At 38.7% G+C, this 19,027-nt stretch overlaps 1 protein-coding gene across 1 annotated transcript; it reads left to right on the top strand.

Annotated features, from left to right (window-relative positions):
- The first annotated feature begins 3,480 nt into the window (after positions 1-3,480).
- Positions 3,481-18,816, top strand: LOC118648607. The gene is made up of 2 exons (XM_036294937.1): positions 3,481-9,786; positions 18,581-18,816. The coding sequence occupies exons 1-2, from the start codon at positions 9,681-9,683 to the stop codon at positions 18,802-18,804; spliced, it is 330 nt and encodes a 109-aa protein (XP_036150830.1). The 5' UTR covers positions 3,481-9,680; the 3' UTR covers positions 18,805-18,816.
- The last annotated feature ends 211 nt before the right edge of the window (positions 18,817-19,027 follow it).

The following is a 19,027-nucleotide window of genomic DNA, read 5'->3' as shown; positions in this document are numbered from 1 at the left end:
AAATCCATTTCTACGTCTGTCTCGCGTTTCGAGAGCTTAACGTTCGGAAGAAACGGGCATTAGCCCGTTTTCTTTTTGCGTGCGCGCGGCAACACTTCGATATTATGTGCGGTTCCACGTGGCGATAAGAAAAAAAAAGAGAGAAAAAAAAACAAGAGGCAAGAAGCACGTTTTAGTGGCTAGCCTTCAAGGAGCCTCGAGAGTGGATCCGTCCGAATCTCTCGAAACGATCGCGAACTTTTCTCTCTTTTTCGGGACTCTCCTCGCCGAGAGCGGAAAAATTCCCGAGCGTAAGAAGCGGGCAAACATCCCTCAAATGAATTCCGCCGGGGTGCATGTAACCCGATTAAAAAAGTGCTGCGATCGACGTTTACCTCGCAAACGAGGGAAACGTATATTCGATTTCACCGCGGAATATGTTACACCTGACGTATTCGCCGACGTTAGCAATGACATCTCGTAGATCGTGCCGACTCAATAACGGCTTTATTTCACTTGACAAACGTTCGTGGAGCGCGGCGAGATAAAGCGGCCCACCCACCTCGGGGATCACCTATAAATTACGCCGGCGCAATTCGTAACAATTACGTCGCTCGTCCGGTAATTCTATTATTTATGCCCTAAGAAGGGCTATCCGCGAACCTCATCCATACGCCGCGGGGAACGCGGGGAAGGAGGAGGGGGAATATTGATCTGCCTTTTCTTCGGGCGCTCGCTTATCGCCCGCTGCGAGAGACGCACGTGCGTGTAACCGCATTCGACCGTCTATCGGGCGTGTATGGAGCGGCGAAAGGGATCGTTTATGGGGGCCAGCTGGAGCTCGGAGTCGAGCGAGGGGATGTGTCGAGCGACCGTCTGACTGTAACGTCGCGAGCAAATAGATGCACCGCCCGACGATAGGATCGCATCGCGACGATAGACATCGGGACGAATGATGGTCGAATCCCGTCAATGAATCGTGAGATAAGCGTCACGTGACGCTGGGTAATCGCGATAGCAAGCGGCGTGAACCATTAATTGAAATGCTATTAAACGAATATTGGCGTGCAGTGCCGACGACAAAGGACTAATAAAAAAGTATCGTATATCGGGATCTATTAGATACGTCAATTTGTGACTAATATATCATACAATAGAGGAAGATTGTTGAAAGCGTGTCGATCGCCTAAATCATCCCTCACTAACATTTTATATTTAATGTGAGCAACATTTAGTGACAAAAGTATGAAATAAATGAGTACGGATAAAAATTTAATTGAAACGAGGTGTTTTATACCTCGTTTTTGTGCTAACGTTTTAAAAAATCAGGTATAATTAATGTTAATTTTTGATCAATTTATGTAGTTGATAATAATGAGATCATGCAATTTTACATTAAATTTTTATATTTGTATAAAAGAAGATTTACATTGTAGAATATATTCTATTCATTATATATACATATTAGAGCAATTATAAAGATTAATCGATATTTTTATAAACTTTATTAAGTTTTCTACAGTTAAAAAATTTTGTACTACTGAAAACTGTATTATAATAAATAATATTAATATAAGATTGATAAATGATAAAAATTAAATAGTAAAAATAATTAGTATGAACAAAGATATGTTAATTACAAAACTAAATTCAAGTTTTTAAATTATTAACAAAATAGATATTATATCAATGATTTTTTGTTTTTAATTAGTTTAATTCACACGTTGTTACTATCTAAATTGTATTTTGCAGCATGTTGCAAAAAGACTTGTAATAAGTCAATTTTATTATTAAAAAATTAGCATTATAAAAAGCAACATAAAACTACAATTTCTAATATTTATCTGCGTACAAATTAATAGCATAAATGGGAAATATAATTAAAAAAATAACTTAAATGTAAACGCACTCGATAACTCCTACTTATATCGTACAATTTTATTGATATACAATATTATCAATTGCAATATTTTTTAATGTCATGCATCTCGCGATTTTTCAGCTTTTAATTAAATCATATATTTCTGATTGCATCGTTATCTCGGTTTACAAGAGCGTATTTAATTTCTGTATTATTTTCCTAACAGCTGACAGCGTATATATGTTCTTTTTCAAATGTAGACTAAAAAAAATAATCAGTTAATAAAAGTGATTATTTGTTAAGGCACACAAGTGGACAGAAGATACAGATAAAAGTTTCAAGAGTCCTCTAGACGTTTGCATTAGACTACACCGCGTTCGCGTTCACTTCATCTGCGTATAAACAAATCGATGGCGAGACGAGGCGAGAGTTTGTCCGGCTAAATAAACTCTGGGTCTGATGAAAAATAATGTTAAAATCACCGTCAAAGTGAAACCCGCTATTTCCACCGCGGCAGCGAAACAATCTTTCCGTTCATCGAATTAATAGTGCAGATATTTGTTCTTCTGCAATTACCATTATTATTTTTATCATTTATTTAGTCTCTTTTCAAAAGATTGTGTAACGAGAATTCGGCAATATATGAGAATATCGTTTATCAGGACTGCTGATAATTTCTAGAATTCACGTATTATTATAGAGAAAAGTCGCGAATATTTGTAAAGCAGCTGGCGTAAGCTTTTTAAAGCAGCATTTCTTCTTTGTCAAAAACATTGCATTAGATTAATATTAATAAAAACATGATCTGTTTTGATTTAAAAAAACCATAATTTATACATTTACGGCTTCTTTTCTATACAAAATCTATGAATAAATCTAAACTAATTTAACTTTTATATATAGTCACGCTATATGTTGTGGAACAGCATAAGCTATTTGTACAATTGATAAAAAAATGTTTTACATCAAAGTAAAAGGTCCATAAGTATACATTGATTTATAAATATTTTACAAATGATTCATATTAAAGAAAAAGAAACGGAGAAAATGTAGCCTATTATGCTAATTTTAGGATCCAACTTTTCAAACTGTTAATTTTTTGTCGTGAAAATTGACTATTACAAAATGAAAAACAATATTACTCATTACAAATTATTTAAAAAACTGTATCATCTGACAGAAAACACTTTCTAGTTTACGTTTATGTTTTCAAAGTCTATGTTTATTTTTATTACTTATTTAAGAAATATTATCAAAGAAATAAAAATGGAATGCTAGTAATCTTCCTCCAATAATCGTAACAATAAAATTAGATTAATTTAATAGAAATATCTGAAACATCAAGTCCTTATTCTAAAAGCGCATTTCAGCTTTATTTTTACATCGTTAAGATATATTTATAAAATTACTCTTTTAAACCTTCGACCTTTCCGCTCCTAATTACATTTAGCTATTTCCAATATGTTAACGTCGTTACTCGTTTCATTAACGACACACTACGCGTTGACGATTACGCAATTTGCAGCACTTTTCCGGGTAATCACTTACAGGGCATTGAGCTCGAGGCAGAGGCAGCAGGCCGGCCGGTGAAAAGTGCTCCTCTCTCGTGCTATGTCGCGCGTATTTACGCGGGTGCGGAGATGAAAGGGAGGGAGAGAAAGCGGGAGCACGGGAGGAGGGTTGCCACACGGCATCCAGCGAGGGAGAGCTCGAACGGAACGGCCGCGGGGAAACGCTCGAAATAGAGAACGGCTGCGGAACCGAGGTGCCGGGGCTAGAAAAATTTTTACGCACTGAGAAAAATGGTTTTATTATAATAATAAAACGGTTCTGGTTGAGCGTATTCTTATTAAACGAAACAGAATTTCTGGTTATCATAACAAGATTTTACAGCTTATAACTACACCGTTTGGTTAACTGTACTATAAGGATTTGATTAAGTTTTTCTTGTTGAATCTACAAAACTTCTTGTTGAATCTACAAAATAATACAAAACTTCTTGTTATATTTACAAAAATAGCGATAATGCTGGCGCCTTCGTTCTCGCAGCGCAAATCGGTGCATGCCAATCTCGCGCAAACCAACGCGGTATCGATGCGATACTAATATCACGTACCCATAAGGTAGCTTTTATATTTGTTTCGTGTATCTTACAATCGTGTATTTACATTATTCTGTTCAACGGCATGGCGGACGAAAAAACGTCTTTTCTTCTGCGCGAATGGAATTTCGACAGCTATATAGAGATTTTTAGAGGTTAGTAAAATATATGTAAAATATATGCAGTGTACTTTAAACCAAGATATATTGTTATTATTTTAAAAACTCTATCCAAACTCGTTTTTTAACCAAAAAATTGTGTTAACCTAATAAAACAATATAATAAGATTAACAAGAAATTTTTGTAGAGTTTTGTAAACCTAACAAAACGATGTAGTAAGATTAACAAGAAATTCTGGTAGATTCAAACAGGATGGAATTAACCAGAATCCTCTGGTAATTCCAACTACAAAATTTGTATCGTCCATTTTCGAACAAACGGACAGGTTGAATCAACCAGAATTTCTCATAAAACAACAAAACTTTTTTTCCAGTGCGGCCGCTTGTAAAAACCGCGTGCGGCCCTGCGCCGCTGCTGCTTACTCCTACTACTTGTTTCGCAGCGACGAAATTTGAACGGAAGCAACGGAGAGAAGCGTGCATTTTATTTATAGGCAGTTTACGCTGGCGGAAACGCACGCGTGCAAACGCGAAAGCGTGAGGCGCGAAGCGCTGGAGGACAACGCGAAAATTCTCATTTCTCGCGGGCGTTTCTGCTTGGCAGAACTCGCGGCGCAAATGCGTCTAGGAAATTCGCCTAATGAGCCTGCCGCCACGGTGAGTAATGGGTAGCGGCAATAATAGCGACCGGGGGAGCGCGTTAGTAGTAATAATAATAATAATAATAATAATAGTCACTCTACACACCGCGAGATGCGTTCGCTAAGTTTGGATACGCATTTGCGGGCTTGCTTCACTTGGAAAGTGGTTAAATTGAAATTAAGGATTTGTCTCTCGTTTCAGGAGCCGCGATAGGAATAACAAACGAATCTCGAATCTCGCTCTAAGGGGACGAGATATTTTCGGGCTGCAAAATACAAAGCGTGACGAACAGGAATTCGTGGCACTCCGGAGGATATGACGCGCTCGTAGAAATAGGAAACTCCTAGTAAACAATTTAATAAATGGCGTAGTACAATTTCGGTGTATTAAAGTAATGGAAAATGTATACTCTCTAAATCACAATCAATGAAAATGCACTGACTTTCGGTGATATACTTACAATCATTTACTGATTATCAATCGGTGAAATAAATACATTGATCTATCAGTTACTATTCACTAATTCTGAAGTGAATATTACTGAAAGACAGTGATTATTCAATTATAAGTATGCCACTGTGAATCAGTAAATATCCACTGATTACGATTTAGATTTAGAGAGTAGAGGATGAACAAAATAATGTAAAAATTTTGAAGATGCACTACCTTTTTTTATAATCTACTATTTGTCTTTAAATATTTATCCTTGCAAGCTCGTACAATGTTTGAATAATCATCACAATATTTGAATAGAAACGTTGTACTTTTAGCTGAACAATTTCAATTGATTACACAAATAATGCTGGAAAAATAAATTCGCTTTTTATCCTATTTTTTAAAATTGCGCTCTGCTCTTCAAAACTTCGGCGTTTTTCCCGGCCAGTGTGCGCCGACTTCAAATCATCGAGTTATTACGAACAGTTTTGAACAACAGAAAACAGATTTTTCTCCTCCAATTTTTTTTCCTATTTTTCTACCAGGAGCTGGTAGTAATTCATACCGTCTATACAAGAATTTTATTTGCAAGAATCGTCTTCAGACAGCAAACGTTAAACCTGGCAGAGCGTGTGAAATATTTTTAACCGACAGGAAATATGTTTATAAAAACCCCGCGAGACTCCGGAATGCACTCACGACGATCGAAAGATCGGCGGGTGCATTCTTATACGAGAATTTTGTTTTCGAGATCGATGAGTCGCTCTCCGGGAGAAAGAGAGAGAGAGAGAAAGTAAAACATCAGGTCCGCCTGATCCAGCGGCGCGGAGGATTTCAGAGAATGCCTTTCCCGCTGTAAAAGCAAAAACAGAGAGCGCGACTCCGGTGAACGCGCAGGAAATCGTGGCACGCGTGAAAACTGCCCCGGCGCGCAACAATGGGGGAGGGAGGGGGACCGCCCTTGAGCAAACAACAAGCAGAGTTCGACGGCACCGCGGCTGGTCCTTTCAGAGAATGTAAGCATTCCCTGACCCTCGTCTCCGCTCCGTGGAGCCCAATGGTCTCCGCTCTACCCTCCCGACCGGCCAGCCCGAGAGATCGTTGTAAGCCGCGATGTTTCCGAGAGCCCCTCCGGTCCGGCCTCTCGGGCGTCGCGTAATCGTCCGTACGATGACACGCCAGAAACGCCACCCCTGTACATTTATTCCGGCGCACCAAACTCGGCGCTCAGGGGGGGGGGGGCGAGGAAGGGATGGTTGCCCTTCCGCGTGACGGAGATGGAGACGCGCGCGCGCGCGGTGCGGCGGAGCGGAACGCCGGCCGCGCGCCGTACACGCGGTATTTCGATATTATACCTTCGTAACCGGGAATTGTTCGGCAGAATTTCGACGGTGATTCAATTCGCGATGCACACATCGCGCGCGGATACGCGTGGCCTACGGAGACAGTGAGCATATGTTTCTCGCGCCGACTGTCTAGCGCGCTGTCGCGCGTTGTCGGCCAAGCGCGTAGGTCGTTTTCAATTGTATAAAGCGGCGAAATTCAAACTCGCGGCGGAATCGCGCAGAATTCACTAATTTATTTGCGGTAACTCGCGTTGGAATCTGATATATCTGGCTACCGGCGATATATCTGTAATGCCCGCCGTCATTCCACTTGGAAAATGAACGGCTCGAATGAAGTTGTCATCCTGAATTCTATTATCCGTTGTAACTATTTTAAGGAGACCTTCTTCGAAAATGTCGTATGGAAGACTTACACATGTTAATTTAATTACAATTGTATCATTTTCACCCATATTCCGGGCGTAAAAATAGAGACAAATGCAGCTTGTGATAGCAAATTCGGAGAATTAGAACGAGTTTAAATATAACCCGCGACTGAACGGAATAAAATTTGTTATTTTATCTGCGATGCATAATACATGAAACATTACAAAATTGTGGAATAAGCGAAGTGCATACGCACGCCCGCGTATACATGTATATATATATATGTATCAGGACACGCATGTACATCGCACGTAAAGTTAAATTATGAATTTCGCTGTCCCACATTCTATCGCGAATTACAAGTGGACCCGTTGCAAAAAGTTAAAGAACAAAGTTAGTTAAATGTTCGGCACGCCTCGCGAAAACCAATGAAAATTGCAGCGACACCTCGCGCACAGCGTAACGCACGCAGACAAGCGCCTCGTTTTAGCGTCCTCGCTTCTACAAAAGGTGTTACTCACTACGGCATTTGCATGCGTTACTCTTATTTAGCATTACTCCCACGTTCGCGCGCAAATGCACCTACATGCACTGGATCCGGGCGGGTGATGTGAGCGTGCGGTTCCACTCGTGTGTGTGTGTGCACCGAAGGCGTGCGCGCGCGCGTGTGCGCGCGTTCCACGCGCGTGTAGATGCATGCCCGCGTTTCAGAAAGAGAGACAAGAGAGAGACGTACGTGCGTGCGTGCGTGCGTGCGTGGAGCGGAGCGCGTTAGTGCGTGTGCCGCGCGCGCGAGAAGGGCGAGGGTGTCCCCCTGGTAGGGGAAGCTAAACGCGTGTGTCTTTGGTTTTGGTTTTAGTTTCGTGGCAGTCGCTGCCGACGACGACGACGACGATCGCACGCGATCGCATCGACGACGACGACGACAAACCCCTCCGATCTCGCCGAGAAACGCGAGAACACGACGCGCCTTATCACACGCCGGTGTCGTTTTTTCTCCCCCGATTAAATCGACTCGTGGCGCGCGCTCGCACGACCGCGAGATCACGCGCCTCCTCCGCGCGCGGGTACCCAGCTGCAAGCAGGGCTGGAAACTAAATCCGAGAGTACGTGTCTCTGATAGCACTCCCCGAGCCCGTGTGTGCACACTGTGTATGTCTATATGTGGTGTGAGAATAATCCTGAGAGATAAAGATTTATTCGTGTCGCGGAGCACCACGCCTGCTCCGTTCACCCCGTTCGAGACACTCGAATAGAATTTACGCGGTTCTATGTGAGATTTAAATCCCACCTCGTGTCTATCGCGAGTGCGGTGTACCGTCGGACGGACCGCGAGTACTCTTCCCCCTCGAGCGCCGTTTTACGCAAGTGCCGCTTTGCGACTGACGCGGAACGAATTGTTGTTTTTTTTTTCTTCTTAAAAAGACAGAAGCACTAATTATATTGGACCATCCGATATCCTACGTTCGAAAGATACCCGGCTCCCGTTCTGGTCTTCATTCAGTTTGAAACACTCTATTAATAATCGATGTATTATCGACGTATATTCTATGTGAAGGTGTTCCCGATTTCTCGTGACATTAAGTTCAAGACATTCTCTCGACAGGGAGACAGTCGTACGGACGGAGATAACCGTTGCCGTTGTTTAAAGAAGTGTGAAAGTGATGCGCGATAGTGCCACCTGACCGCGTCTCTAAATTAAACCGCGCGGCGCGCAAAAGGAGGACCACCTACCAAGAATAACGTCAGTGGCGAGAGGTGAGGGGGAGTCGGTGGTAAAAAGCGGCGCGCAAAAGGCACGCGGCCGAGCCTCGGGATCAAAGTTGAAATTCTTCGAGAGGTGGCGGCGAGGGTGGCGAAGGAAGACGCGTATACGATCAGAGGAAGTCAAAGCGAACGAAGAGAAGGAGGACGACGACGATCGGGTCGAATGCCGTGAAAGGCGGGAGAACTTTCGACGAAAGAAGAAAGGGAGAGAGAGAGAAAAAAAAGGGGAACGACTGGTTTTGTTAATCAAAAGATTTCGAGACACGCGTCCAGCCTAACAACGAGCGAGGGGAGGTAGAGAAGGGGGAGGAGACGAACGTGAAAGAACTCGTCGGAGTACGTGAATTGTGTCACTGGCGCCTGTGCTTTTTGTCACCGCCGAGTGAATAGAGCTGACGAAGAATAAGGATCCATCCTTGAATAAATGAATGAATATTATTGAAGTGAATGTCGTCGAATGCAAATATGTTTGCGGAAGAACAGTAATGTTAAGGAAGAACGCGGAAAGAAACTAAAAATCGTTTTTCGTGACAATTAAACAAGTGTTGCTGCGAGAGGGTGTGAAGAAAATACAGACACTCTCCTTCAGATTCTAATTGTTATATTTTGAAGTGAGAGACGTAAAAGAAAGGGGGGATTCAGCCATAGACGGTATATATCGTGTGTTACAAATAATAAAAAATAAATATTATTTATTAATATATAACTATATATTTCTAAGTAAAATATAAATTAAAAAAAAATAAAAATTACATACGCGAAGACTTTGAGAGCAGCGTTATACTGAGAGCGTTAAGAACGATCGAGTCGAGAATGCCTGGATTCTCGGAGTCCTTCGAGTGGTCGCGATCGATCGAGGAAGCGGCGGCACGATCGAAATCGTTCACGGATCCGCGTTCGCCTCGCGGGGAGGATTGTCGCTGAATCAACCTCCCCCCGCGGTCGAAGACTCAATTCGCAATCGATTGAGAGATCGAATGCTGCTCCCCGTGACGGGAAAACGTATTCGACGTGTTGAGTGCAGCCATCGTGACACCTGAGCCTCGGCACAAGACAATATCGAAATGCACTGCGCATCGGGATACATGTTTCTGACGAGCCTGCTGATGGTGCTAAGGACTCACCGAATGGGCGCGGCTGCGGAGGAGTCGTTGGAGTTTCACAACAAAGGTATGTCTTGTGTGCCAATCGGGATCGAGTTTCCATGTCTCGAAACGCACTGGAATTTTTTTCTAATAGGCCAGCCTATACGGCGGTATTTTATATCCCGTTGTTCCCGGATTACGCTAAAAGTCAGTAGATGCTCGTGACACCCTGCGTGATTGCGTCTATTTTTGACCGTCAGCCATCATCTTCGGTACAAGACGAAGGTATGCAAGCGCCTTAGCCCTCGTTGCCCGAAACTGTCAGAAGATTGACATCTAATTAGCAGGTCAGATCCATCAGCAAGGCTATTAACGTGGTATTCGCTTGAAGTTCAACGCGCCCTCCAAGTTTACATTTAGCTACGTTTACACGCTAACCCGTTGACTTCGGGTCGACATCATGTGGGAGTGAAACAAACTACTTTGGTAAACTTCAATCATTTTCGACTACGTATTTTGCTACTTTTACAATATTTTATTTATCGAGAGAGAGAGAGAGAGAAAGAGAAGCAAAGTTACCAAACAAAAAATTCGTATAATAATTCAAACTTTAATTTGATTATTAACCTTAACGAGTAGTTTTTATAATAATTGTATATATATATGTATATAATTATAATTATTAAAAAAAATAAAAGAAGAGAGTAAATGATTTCAAAATCTAGGAAATTATTCTCTTTCAATAACATTACATTCCGAACAATTTTGTTCTGGAAAGAATCAAATGGAAAACAGAAAATATAAATAGGTAGTAAATATACCATTTTCAGCAAGACCTAAACAAATACAGAATTTTTTATTTTTGTTCGATAAATTCTTCAAAATATTAATCGTAAAACCTTTGTTCGTATATCATATGCTCGAAGAAAAATTATCATATTTATATTATAAAAGATGTATAAAGAGTTTCTTAAGAATAACTTAATGAGAATTTTGTAAATAAATAGTAAAACATTTTTTGCTTTATATTTTGAATATCTCCTTCTTTACCTTTTGTCATTATTAATATTATTAAAAAGTTAAATATAAAATGTATTAAATGATAAATAGGTAATAAATGTAAAATTCCTGCAAGAATAGAACAAATCCAGATATTTTTTGAGTTTCTTTTTAAATAGCTTCGCAAAGTTATTGAAGACTACAATTTTGTTTTTATACCTATTATATATCGGAAGAACAATTACCATGTATGTACAATAAACTGTTTCAAGATAAGTTTTCTCTTTCCTGAAAATTTAACTTTTTGGACTTGACTGATTTTTGTAAAAAATCCGTTAAATTGCAAAGTTAACAATAGTCAATGTGACATTTTAGTTATCATTAAAAAAAAAAAGGATTAAAAAGAAGATATCGAGTAAAAAGGACCGTTAACGATTCTGAAACATACATTTTTACATAATTTGTGACGTGCCTTGATACTTTTTGATCATCATAACCGGAAAGATTTAAATAAACCCGCAGGCCCGCATGTAGCCTACCGGCGTTTTAGCGTTCGTAAAATTCATCGTTCAATCAAAGCATCGTTTGTGTGGTTCAATCTCTAACATCATGAACATGATTCGCCGTTTCCTGTTTATATCGTTGCGATACGATATTTCAATTCGCACGGAAGGAAACAGATAAAACGTGACACTCGCGGACGAGCCGGACTTACACACGTGAAAAATTTAATTAGTCGTGTCGCGAGGTACAGTCTGGTGAGTGCGGTAATGGCTATGCCGCGGCCGGTGGACAGGTAGACAAAAATTGAAACAGCCGTCTGAAATAGACGTCGCCAGTTTAATTTGGCGAGACTGCCGACGTTCGCCAGTAAGCCAGAATAATTACGTTATTAGTCTCCGCGAATTGCAGACACTCTCGGAAAATCGTCGGGACAGCAGGGTCGCAAAAAAAAAAGAATATCACGTGGAATCCGGAAGGACCGCCTCGGTAAAATGTGTAACAAGTGAATTTAAATGAATTTTTGTGGTTTCGACACAGCCAGAGTAACATTCGTCAGCGTTTAGGTAATTCTTGCAGTTGTTTACGTAATTATTTAACGGGAAACGAAAAATTTTTAGCAACACAAATACGGAAATAACATTACTTTGTATTACAGCAGGTTTTTTTTAAGTACATAGTATTTCTTTAAATATCTCAGTCGAAATTAAACGCGAGAGCGACATCGTGGAAAATTTCAATCCGGGTAATAAAATAAAAACGTCGACGACTCGCTAATGCTCTTTCCCAGCTTTAATTGCATAAAGGTGTACTAATACAGCAGAAAAAAGTAAAACCGCAGTGTGTTAAGATAATGAGCGGCATAATGCGCGACCACATTATGACGATTAAAACAAAGCAATCGCACGCGATTTGTCTATCCGCGAATTATATCCGCGATACGATAACGTGCACGACAGGATTCTGCCACGTGGAAAACAGTCAATCGAAAGTAGGAAGCGCCAAAACGTCGAGTGGATATTTCCGTCGGCGTTCCGTCTCCTTGAATACCGCGCGAGAGAAACGCGGGAATTCGGATCGTTTCGATTCCGACGGCGAATGAAATTCGCGCGACTTTATTTTCAGCGAGTGGAAAGAAACCGGCGTGTCTTTGGCTCCGTTACTGTGAACCGTGATCATTCATATATGCAATGTACGACTGAAGGAATCGCTACGAATTGCGAATTAACGTTGCCAACAAACACGACGTATACTCATAAATTTCGTGATGCTGTTGCAGCAGCGACAGATATGAAAAATGCAGCATTCCATCAAAATATACTATGGAAAGTGTAGTTGAATGTATACAGAAATACAGGTATTCCTCTACTTACGTCGGAGTCACGCTCCGAGACTTCCATCGTAAATCGAATTGATCGAATAGCATGTACATTTTATATAAATAAAATATATTTGCAAAACAAATTACCATTAAAATGTTATTTACTTACAAATAATATTATTACAAAAATAATTATGAACCTCTATTTATAAATTAGAACAATTTTTTTATCATATCATTTTTAGAATATTTGCTATAAAAATTTAATGTTTATTTTAAACAGATTAATTTCACGTGATTAGATTAAAATACTATTTCTTTCTAAAAATACAACTTTTAATATAATATTTATTATTATAAAATGAATATTTAATTTAAAAAACCTTTAATTAGTATTACAAAGCAAATATTCCGAATCAGTTTTGTTATAATTTGCTATTTAATTTTTAATGAATAGTATAGGTCATAAGTCTGAAAGTTTGTAAGTCGAGGAAATTCTGTATGTATAAAAGTATGTTAAAATTTGAATGTGAAACCCTGAGTTTTATAATGTGATAATTTACAATGTCGATCGTTTGATCATTTACCTACGTGAAGGATGATGAAATCTCGTCATTTATCATTGCACTCACATATTGCAAGAACTTTTACATGTTTGTCTAACAGTAAACGTCATGCGCAACGACCCGTTGTGAAAGCAACATTTTCTACGAAATGAAAACACATAAACCACTGCAGCGTGCTTTTCCGCACTCGGGAGATCACCCTTGCGTCGTTGCATCCAACAACTCTCTCGATATAACGCATGTTAATCTCCTGATGCACAGTTCAATTTGCATCTTATCTGTATGATATGCGTGACATGATAGAGCAATGAGCGATTTTTACATAAAAGATTAAATCAGATTTTACGTAAAATAATTTTAAAGTTACTCCAACAAAAAACAAATATTCTAAAGCATAAAATAGTGATGGTTTATTTATATTGTTTAATAATTAATTATGCTTAAAATTTAGCAATTTATAACATTTATATTATTAATGTCAAAATTTATATAAAAGGATAAAATGGATAGAAAGATATTTGAATTTCGCGAAATATTAAGTATAAATTATATTTTCAAAATGCTATGCTTAATTAATGCACATGCATTGTTGCGAACATGATTATCAGAAATGATAAAATAGAAGTAAGATAATTCCCTGTAAAATAAAAAAGGAGCCTTTGTGCCTATATTCCGAAGCATTATTCGCGATACATTATTTTCAATGTCTAATTGAAAGCGTAATTAACGTAGTCCGCGCGAATTGCGTTTTATAAATATTTTGCAGTATGATACATCGCGGCCGCTGCATTGTTATTTAATATTCATAGTCGCTTAGTCTTTATTGATTCGAGTAATCGTTGATTCATCAAACAAGACTCGCCGCTGTAATTAATTGCAACGCGTTTTGACATTTGTCCAACCGCTTATACTGATCCTAAACTCGTGCGTTGTTGCGCGTGACACATGTCGCCGGCGTTATGGACATGTATACACGATATCCACGAAAATTGTACGGAAGATAGAGATAATATATACAGACACACGAAATATGTACGGTGCGGCATAATTGAAATAGTTAATAGTTTGAATCTATACCATTCGTTAATATCCGACTATCGAAATGATTGGCGATCTCGTAATGATTAAAACGGATTATTATTTGGCGGATATACGCGATTGGGATTATGAAAAGAATTTTCATTTTTTAATCGACATAACTGCAAATCCGCGAGAGATTGAACGATTAATTCCATGAGATTATTCATGGAATTCGGCTATAAATCGAATGCCGTAAGTGTTATATGTGCATTCTGTGAGGGATAAAATTGCAAACTGTTATCGTTCTTGTCGACACTGATCAGGAAATAATATCGTCAGTGGGTTTAAGGTGGTCAAGGGTCGAAGGATAAAATAGCGAGGTGGAACATGTAGAAAGGGTTGCCCTTTGAAAGCAGAACTGGCTTGTCTAATATAATGAGGGAACCACGCGGGATACGTAGGTCAGAATATTGGTGAAATTATCATACAAAGTGGTCAAAGCTATAACCCGGTATACCCTCCTTTTCCATCCCTGGGCCGACCCTTGGGAAGGACAGCTCGCGGGGAGGTCAAAAGGAACAGAAGGTGGTCGACCGAGAATATCGACATAATTGTTGGGTTGCGTGTGGCTCGTTATTTTGAAATAGATCCGGATAATTTAGGTAGGTGGCCACATGCTCTTCGTATAAATAATTACCGAGCATCGAAATGAGATACGTTGCCTATTTCTCAAACAAGAATTTCTAATCGTTTCGGCCTCCATAACTCTGTATCGATTTAAATTCGATAAATCATGCTTTCAAATCGCTCGTCGTTATTATTACTATCGTTAATCATTTTATATTTTAGATAAAATTTTTGTTCTTATGTGCACGTAATACTTATATTTCCAATTTATCATGCAATATTTGAATATAATTAACAAATTACCATATTATTATTTCTTGTATTAATAATAGTGAATGGATTATTTCTGACTTTTTAAAGTATATTAAGTTGGCTGAGCCATATCATCAGAACACATCGATTTCTACATTGGAATTATTTGTTAATTTTTTTATCACCAAAGGCTAGCAAATAATTAGCAAATAATTCTTATATTAATGATTTTTTAATTTGGTTAATGTATATAGGTTTTTTTCTATTGGCTAGATGGCTCAGCCAGCTTAATATACCTGACTGTTTATCTAAATCTAAAGTTTTTATTAAAAATTTTTATTTTAAGTATTGTCTTCTTTTCTCTCAATTTTTTCATACAAGTCCTATGCTTTTTGTGTTATTTTCCTGAGATCAGTGAGTTTTCTTTTCTACGCGTGCATTGTGGAACTCCATCGTGCGACAAGAATTCGACCGCGAATTCGATTCGCGGATAGATGCATGATCGAGTGAAAGGAAGAGCAGAGAAAGAGGCCAGGCTTGCGACCCGTACCAAAATAGACGCGAGTCGCCGGAAGTACGATTTCCCAACGAACACCCGATACAAAAATAGCGGAGTTGTCCCTCTCTCGACCGTACTATTATTTACATAACCACCCGATGCGCAAGCGTTTTTCTTTTAGATATTTAGATCGACTCTCCTAGAAGATGAAAAAAAAAGAGAGAGAAGAGAGAGAGGGGGGAGAGGGATATAAGAGGAACGTGCGCAGTGATCCACTTTGGGGTCCGTGAACTGTACATTCATTTTTTCTCGCATGGAAAACAGGTGGAGGCAGTAGCTGGCTGCTTAAAAACAACAGATCTATTCTTTTTAACCGCAAGCTCTTACTCTTTTTTGTGAGATTGAAATAAGAGAAATATATACTCATGCCATAAAGAGAGGATTAAAAAAGAAAAAAATAGCCGCTTTTGTTCCAGAAAGGAAACAAAGCAATAATGAAATACGATGGACTGTATCATAAAGAGTTTTTATCTAGTTTGTAATTCACAAGGTATGGATATAAATGAACGCGAGAGTCGATATATTGTTGAAATAAAAATAAAAATTGTAAAAAAATATGTTAAATTGTTAGATCGTTATATCGTTGAATAACTATAAAAATACAGTTGAATCTAAAAATAACTGTAAATTATATAGGGATATTATAGTTACGTAATATTTGTCATTTCGTTTTAAGTCGATTTAATTTTAATGCAACAATCTAAGGCTTCATTCTGCCGCGAATGCCTCAACAGGTGCAAACGCGCCGCTGAGTTCACGGCAAGAATGCCTAACCGCCAACGTGAAACGCGACAGGGTGCTTAGTCGCAACCCTCTCATCATGTTCTTAAAGGCTCGTTGAGGGCGATGAACATGTAGCGGCGTACTAATGAAGCGGTTCCTCGCGAACAGCATCGTCGTTACGCTCGCGTGGCCACGTGCACGGGAGAGATGCATCCGCCTTGCTGAACTCGGCCCGGTCTTACACGAATGAGTAGCGGCGTGAAAATTTATGTGACTTTTGTTCGTCGTTATCCTCCCCTTTTATATCTTCCGTGAAAGTCTGGGTAATAAAGGTGCGTCTTCACCGTAGTTGTTAAACAGTTTACAGTGAGCCAATCATTTGAATTGCTTTATTTCTGATGTGAACACTTTGCAAATTATTGATATACAGTTTGCAATTATTTCTCATTTGTTTGCTTGCTATTAGCAAACAGCGTCACAAGTTCGCTCTAAAAGTTAAGATTAAAAAGAAATTCTAGCTAAAATCAGATTGCAACAATAAAAACAAAATGAACAAAGACATTATTACATATCGCAATCTACAGACATTAATAATCGATCTCGCAGGGTTCATAATTTTTTATAACTTTCAAACAATTGTTCTAATATTTGCTCAACATTTTTCGTCGTTCGATCCAACGCAGTTCGTAATTAGTATTCCGACGAATACGCACCTTTAACAGAGAAATCTTCGGTCATACAAACTGCCTTAGAATCTAGCGTCATAAATCTATTGAGTCGAAGAAAAAGTGAACTCGATAAAATATTCAACGTGTCAGCACATGTGCGTTCACAATGAAAAAGTTATCAATGGCATACCGCGATGTGCATTAACAGCAGCGCGTCTCGTGCACGTGCGGCCATCCGGTCGGTCCACTTATGCTGTATCGTTTCTATTTTCTGCCCTGGTACTTCATAACGATGTGGCGAATCTAAGTTTAAGTCGCGTGCTGAGGGCCGCTTGTGTGAAATCGTGGACAATAGTTCATCGAACCGATGTTCACCGTTGCGATTGCACGAAAAGCGATTGCAATTGTTGCGGCGAGAGAAAGACGATTGTTACGTCAGGAGGATTACGCTTTCGATTCAAAGACAACAGGCAAAGAGTACTCCAAGTATTTAATTTGCAATTTATTTGCTCTAAAATTACCAATTAAGGGAGTTCCTCTGCTCAGGTCTGGCACAACAAGTGGCACAGGGGTTCAAGTAAAGAAAAATATTCAAATGACTATTTTGTTGCCTTCTTGTTTTTGCTGTATATGGTCTAAAGTTAATAATGGTGAATATAAGAAAAAAATCGGCTATAAAGTACTACTTTTATTATTGAAATAATTTTGTTTTAATTGAGAATAAACATTTTTCACTATTATACCACCCTTAGATAACTAAATACAACAATTTGAAATTCATGTTATATCACTAGTACACATTTACCACACTTACGTGCTGTATTACTTCGATTAATGTAAACTTTTTTTATCTTATCAATTATTTCACTCAAACGAGCAAGTGTATTGTTTCAAAAATTTAACAATACTTTTCTGGACAGCTAAGATGTATTATTGTAAAGTTTCACTAACATTTGTTCATTACTTCTATGTTTAATATAACAATAAAACTGAAAAATCCTGAAAATTTATCAATTTCCATAAAAGCCTATGTTAATGAAATATTTAATATCTAAATAACTCTAAATCTAGGTAGTACAGCTTTCTGAAATTTTGACAGTCAATTTACATCACTAATTTGAACTTCTCTACAAAGTTTCATGAAAATCTGTTTATTTTGATTTAGCAGCGGAACTCCCTTAAAAGTTAGAGACACACATTCGTGTCTATATATACTTATAAAATACGTAATATGTAATTTAATTCATATTTATTTTCAAATACCCTACTAAAACTGTGAATTAGAAGTTTGAAAACAATATTAAAACGCTATTTTTTTTGTAGATTTTGATTGTTGCTAACATTTACACGATAATTCGTTGATTTATGTATTCCTTCACTAGCCGCTCGCGGGGGCGTGATCGCAAAAAAATGCTTGATTCATATATCACGGAAAAGATTTGTATCTCGACTTTTAACTGGGTCGATGTGCAATGGTTATTGAACATAATTTCGAATGAGTACAGTATCCAATATCTTACTTTTTAAATCTCTTGGTTGAATTTCAAAATCAAGTATTATGGAGTTTTTATATGATAAAATTTTAGATTGAGAAGAAAAATGTGACAAATGCGCTAGAAAATACGTAATTTTTCCTTTTTCAGCGCCTGTGAGATTAGTCTGGGCCACCGAAGGCGACAACGTAGAGCTGCCATGCGACATCACACCACCGAGGCCGGAGGATTCGGTTAACATGGTTCTCTGGTTCAAGGACAATGCCGGGATACCGCTGTACAGGCGAGTGTCTTTGCATTTTAAAAATAATCTTACCCCGATCCGACTATTTTTACGTGGCGCTAGCGCCTACAGAGCTAGGACGTCAACCTAACCCATCTGAATTTAACTCTGCGAAAGATGCCGCCATTAATTTCACGAGTCACAACTAAGCTACGAGTCACTAGTCAAAATTAGATAAAAGAGAGAGGTAGGGATCTCTGTAGGAAGTTTACGCCCGCAAATTTATATGCAGATCAGAATATATTTCTTAAAATACGCAATAAACAGCGATTTTTTTTTTTTCCATAAACGCGAGATCCTAAGGTTTAAAAATA

Source organism: Monomorium pharaonis, unplaced genomic scaffold (assembly GCF_013373865.1).
Source record: "Monomorium pharaonis isolate MP-MQ-018 unplaced genomic scaffold, ASM1337386v2 scaffold_537, whole genome shotgun sequence".
NCBI lineage: Eukaryota > Metazoa > Arthropoda > Insecta > Hymenoptera > Formicidae > Monomorium > Monomorium pharaonis.
Note: the sequence above shows the minus strand (reverse complement) of the source record. Positions and strands in the feature narration are given on the sequence as shown.

Bases quoted from the DNA above. Each gene is read 5' to 3' on its own strand.
- LOC118648607 (XM_036294937.1), top strand. From the start codon at position 9,681: ATGCACTGCGCATCGGGATACATGTTTCTGACGAGCCTGCTGATGGTG. The intron at 9,787-18,580 runs GTATGTCTTGTG...TTCCTTTTTCAG, and splicing joins GTTGGAGTTTCACAACAAAG to CGCCTGTGAGATTAGTCTGG.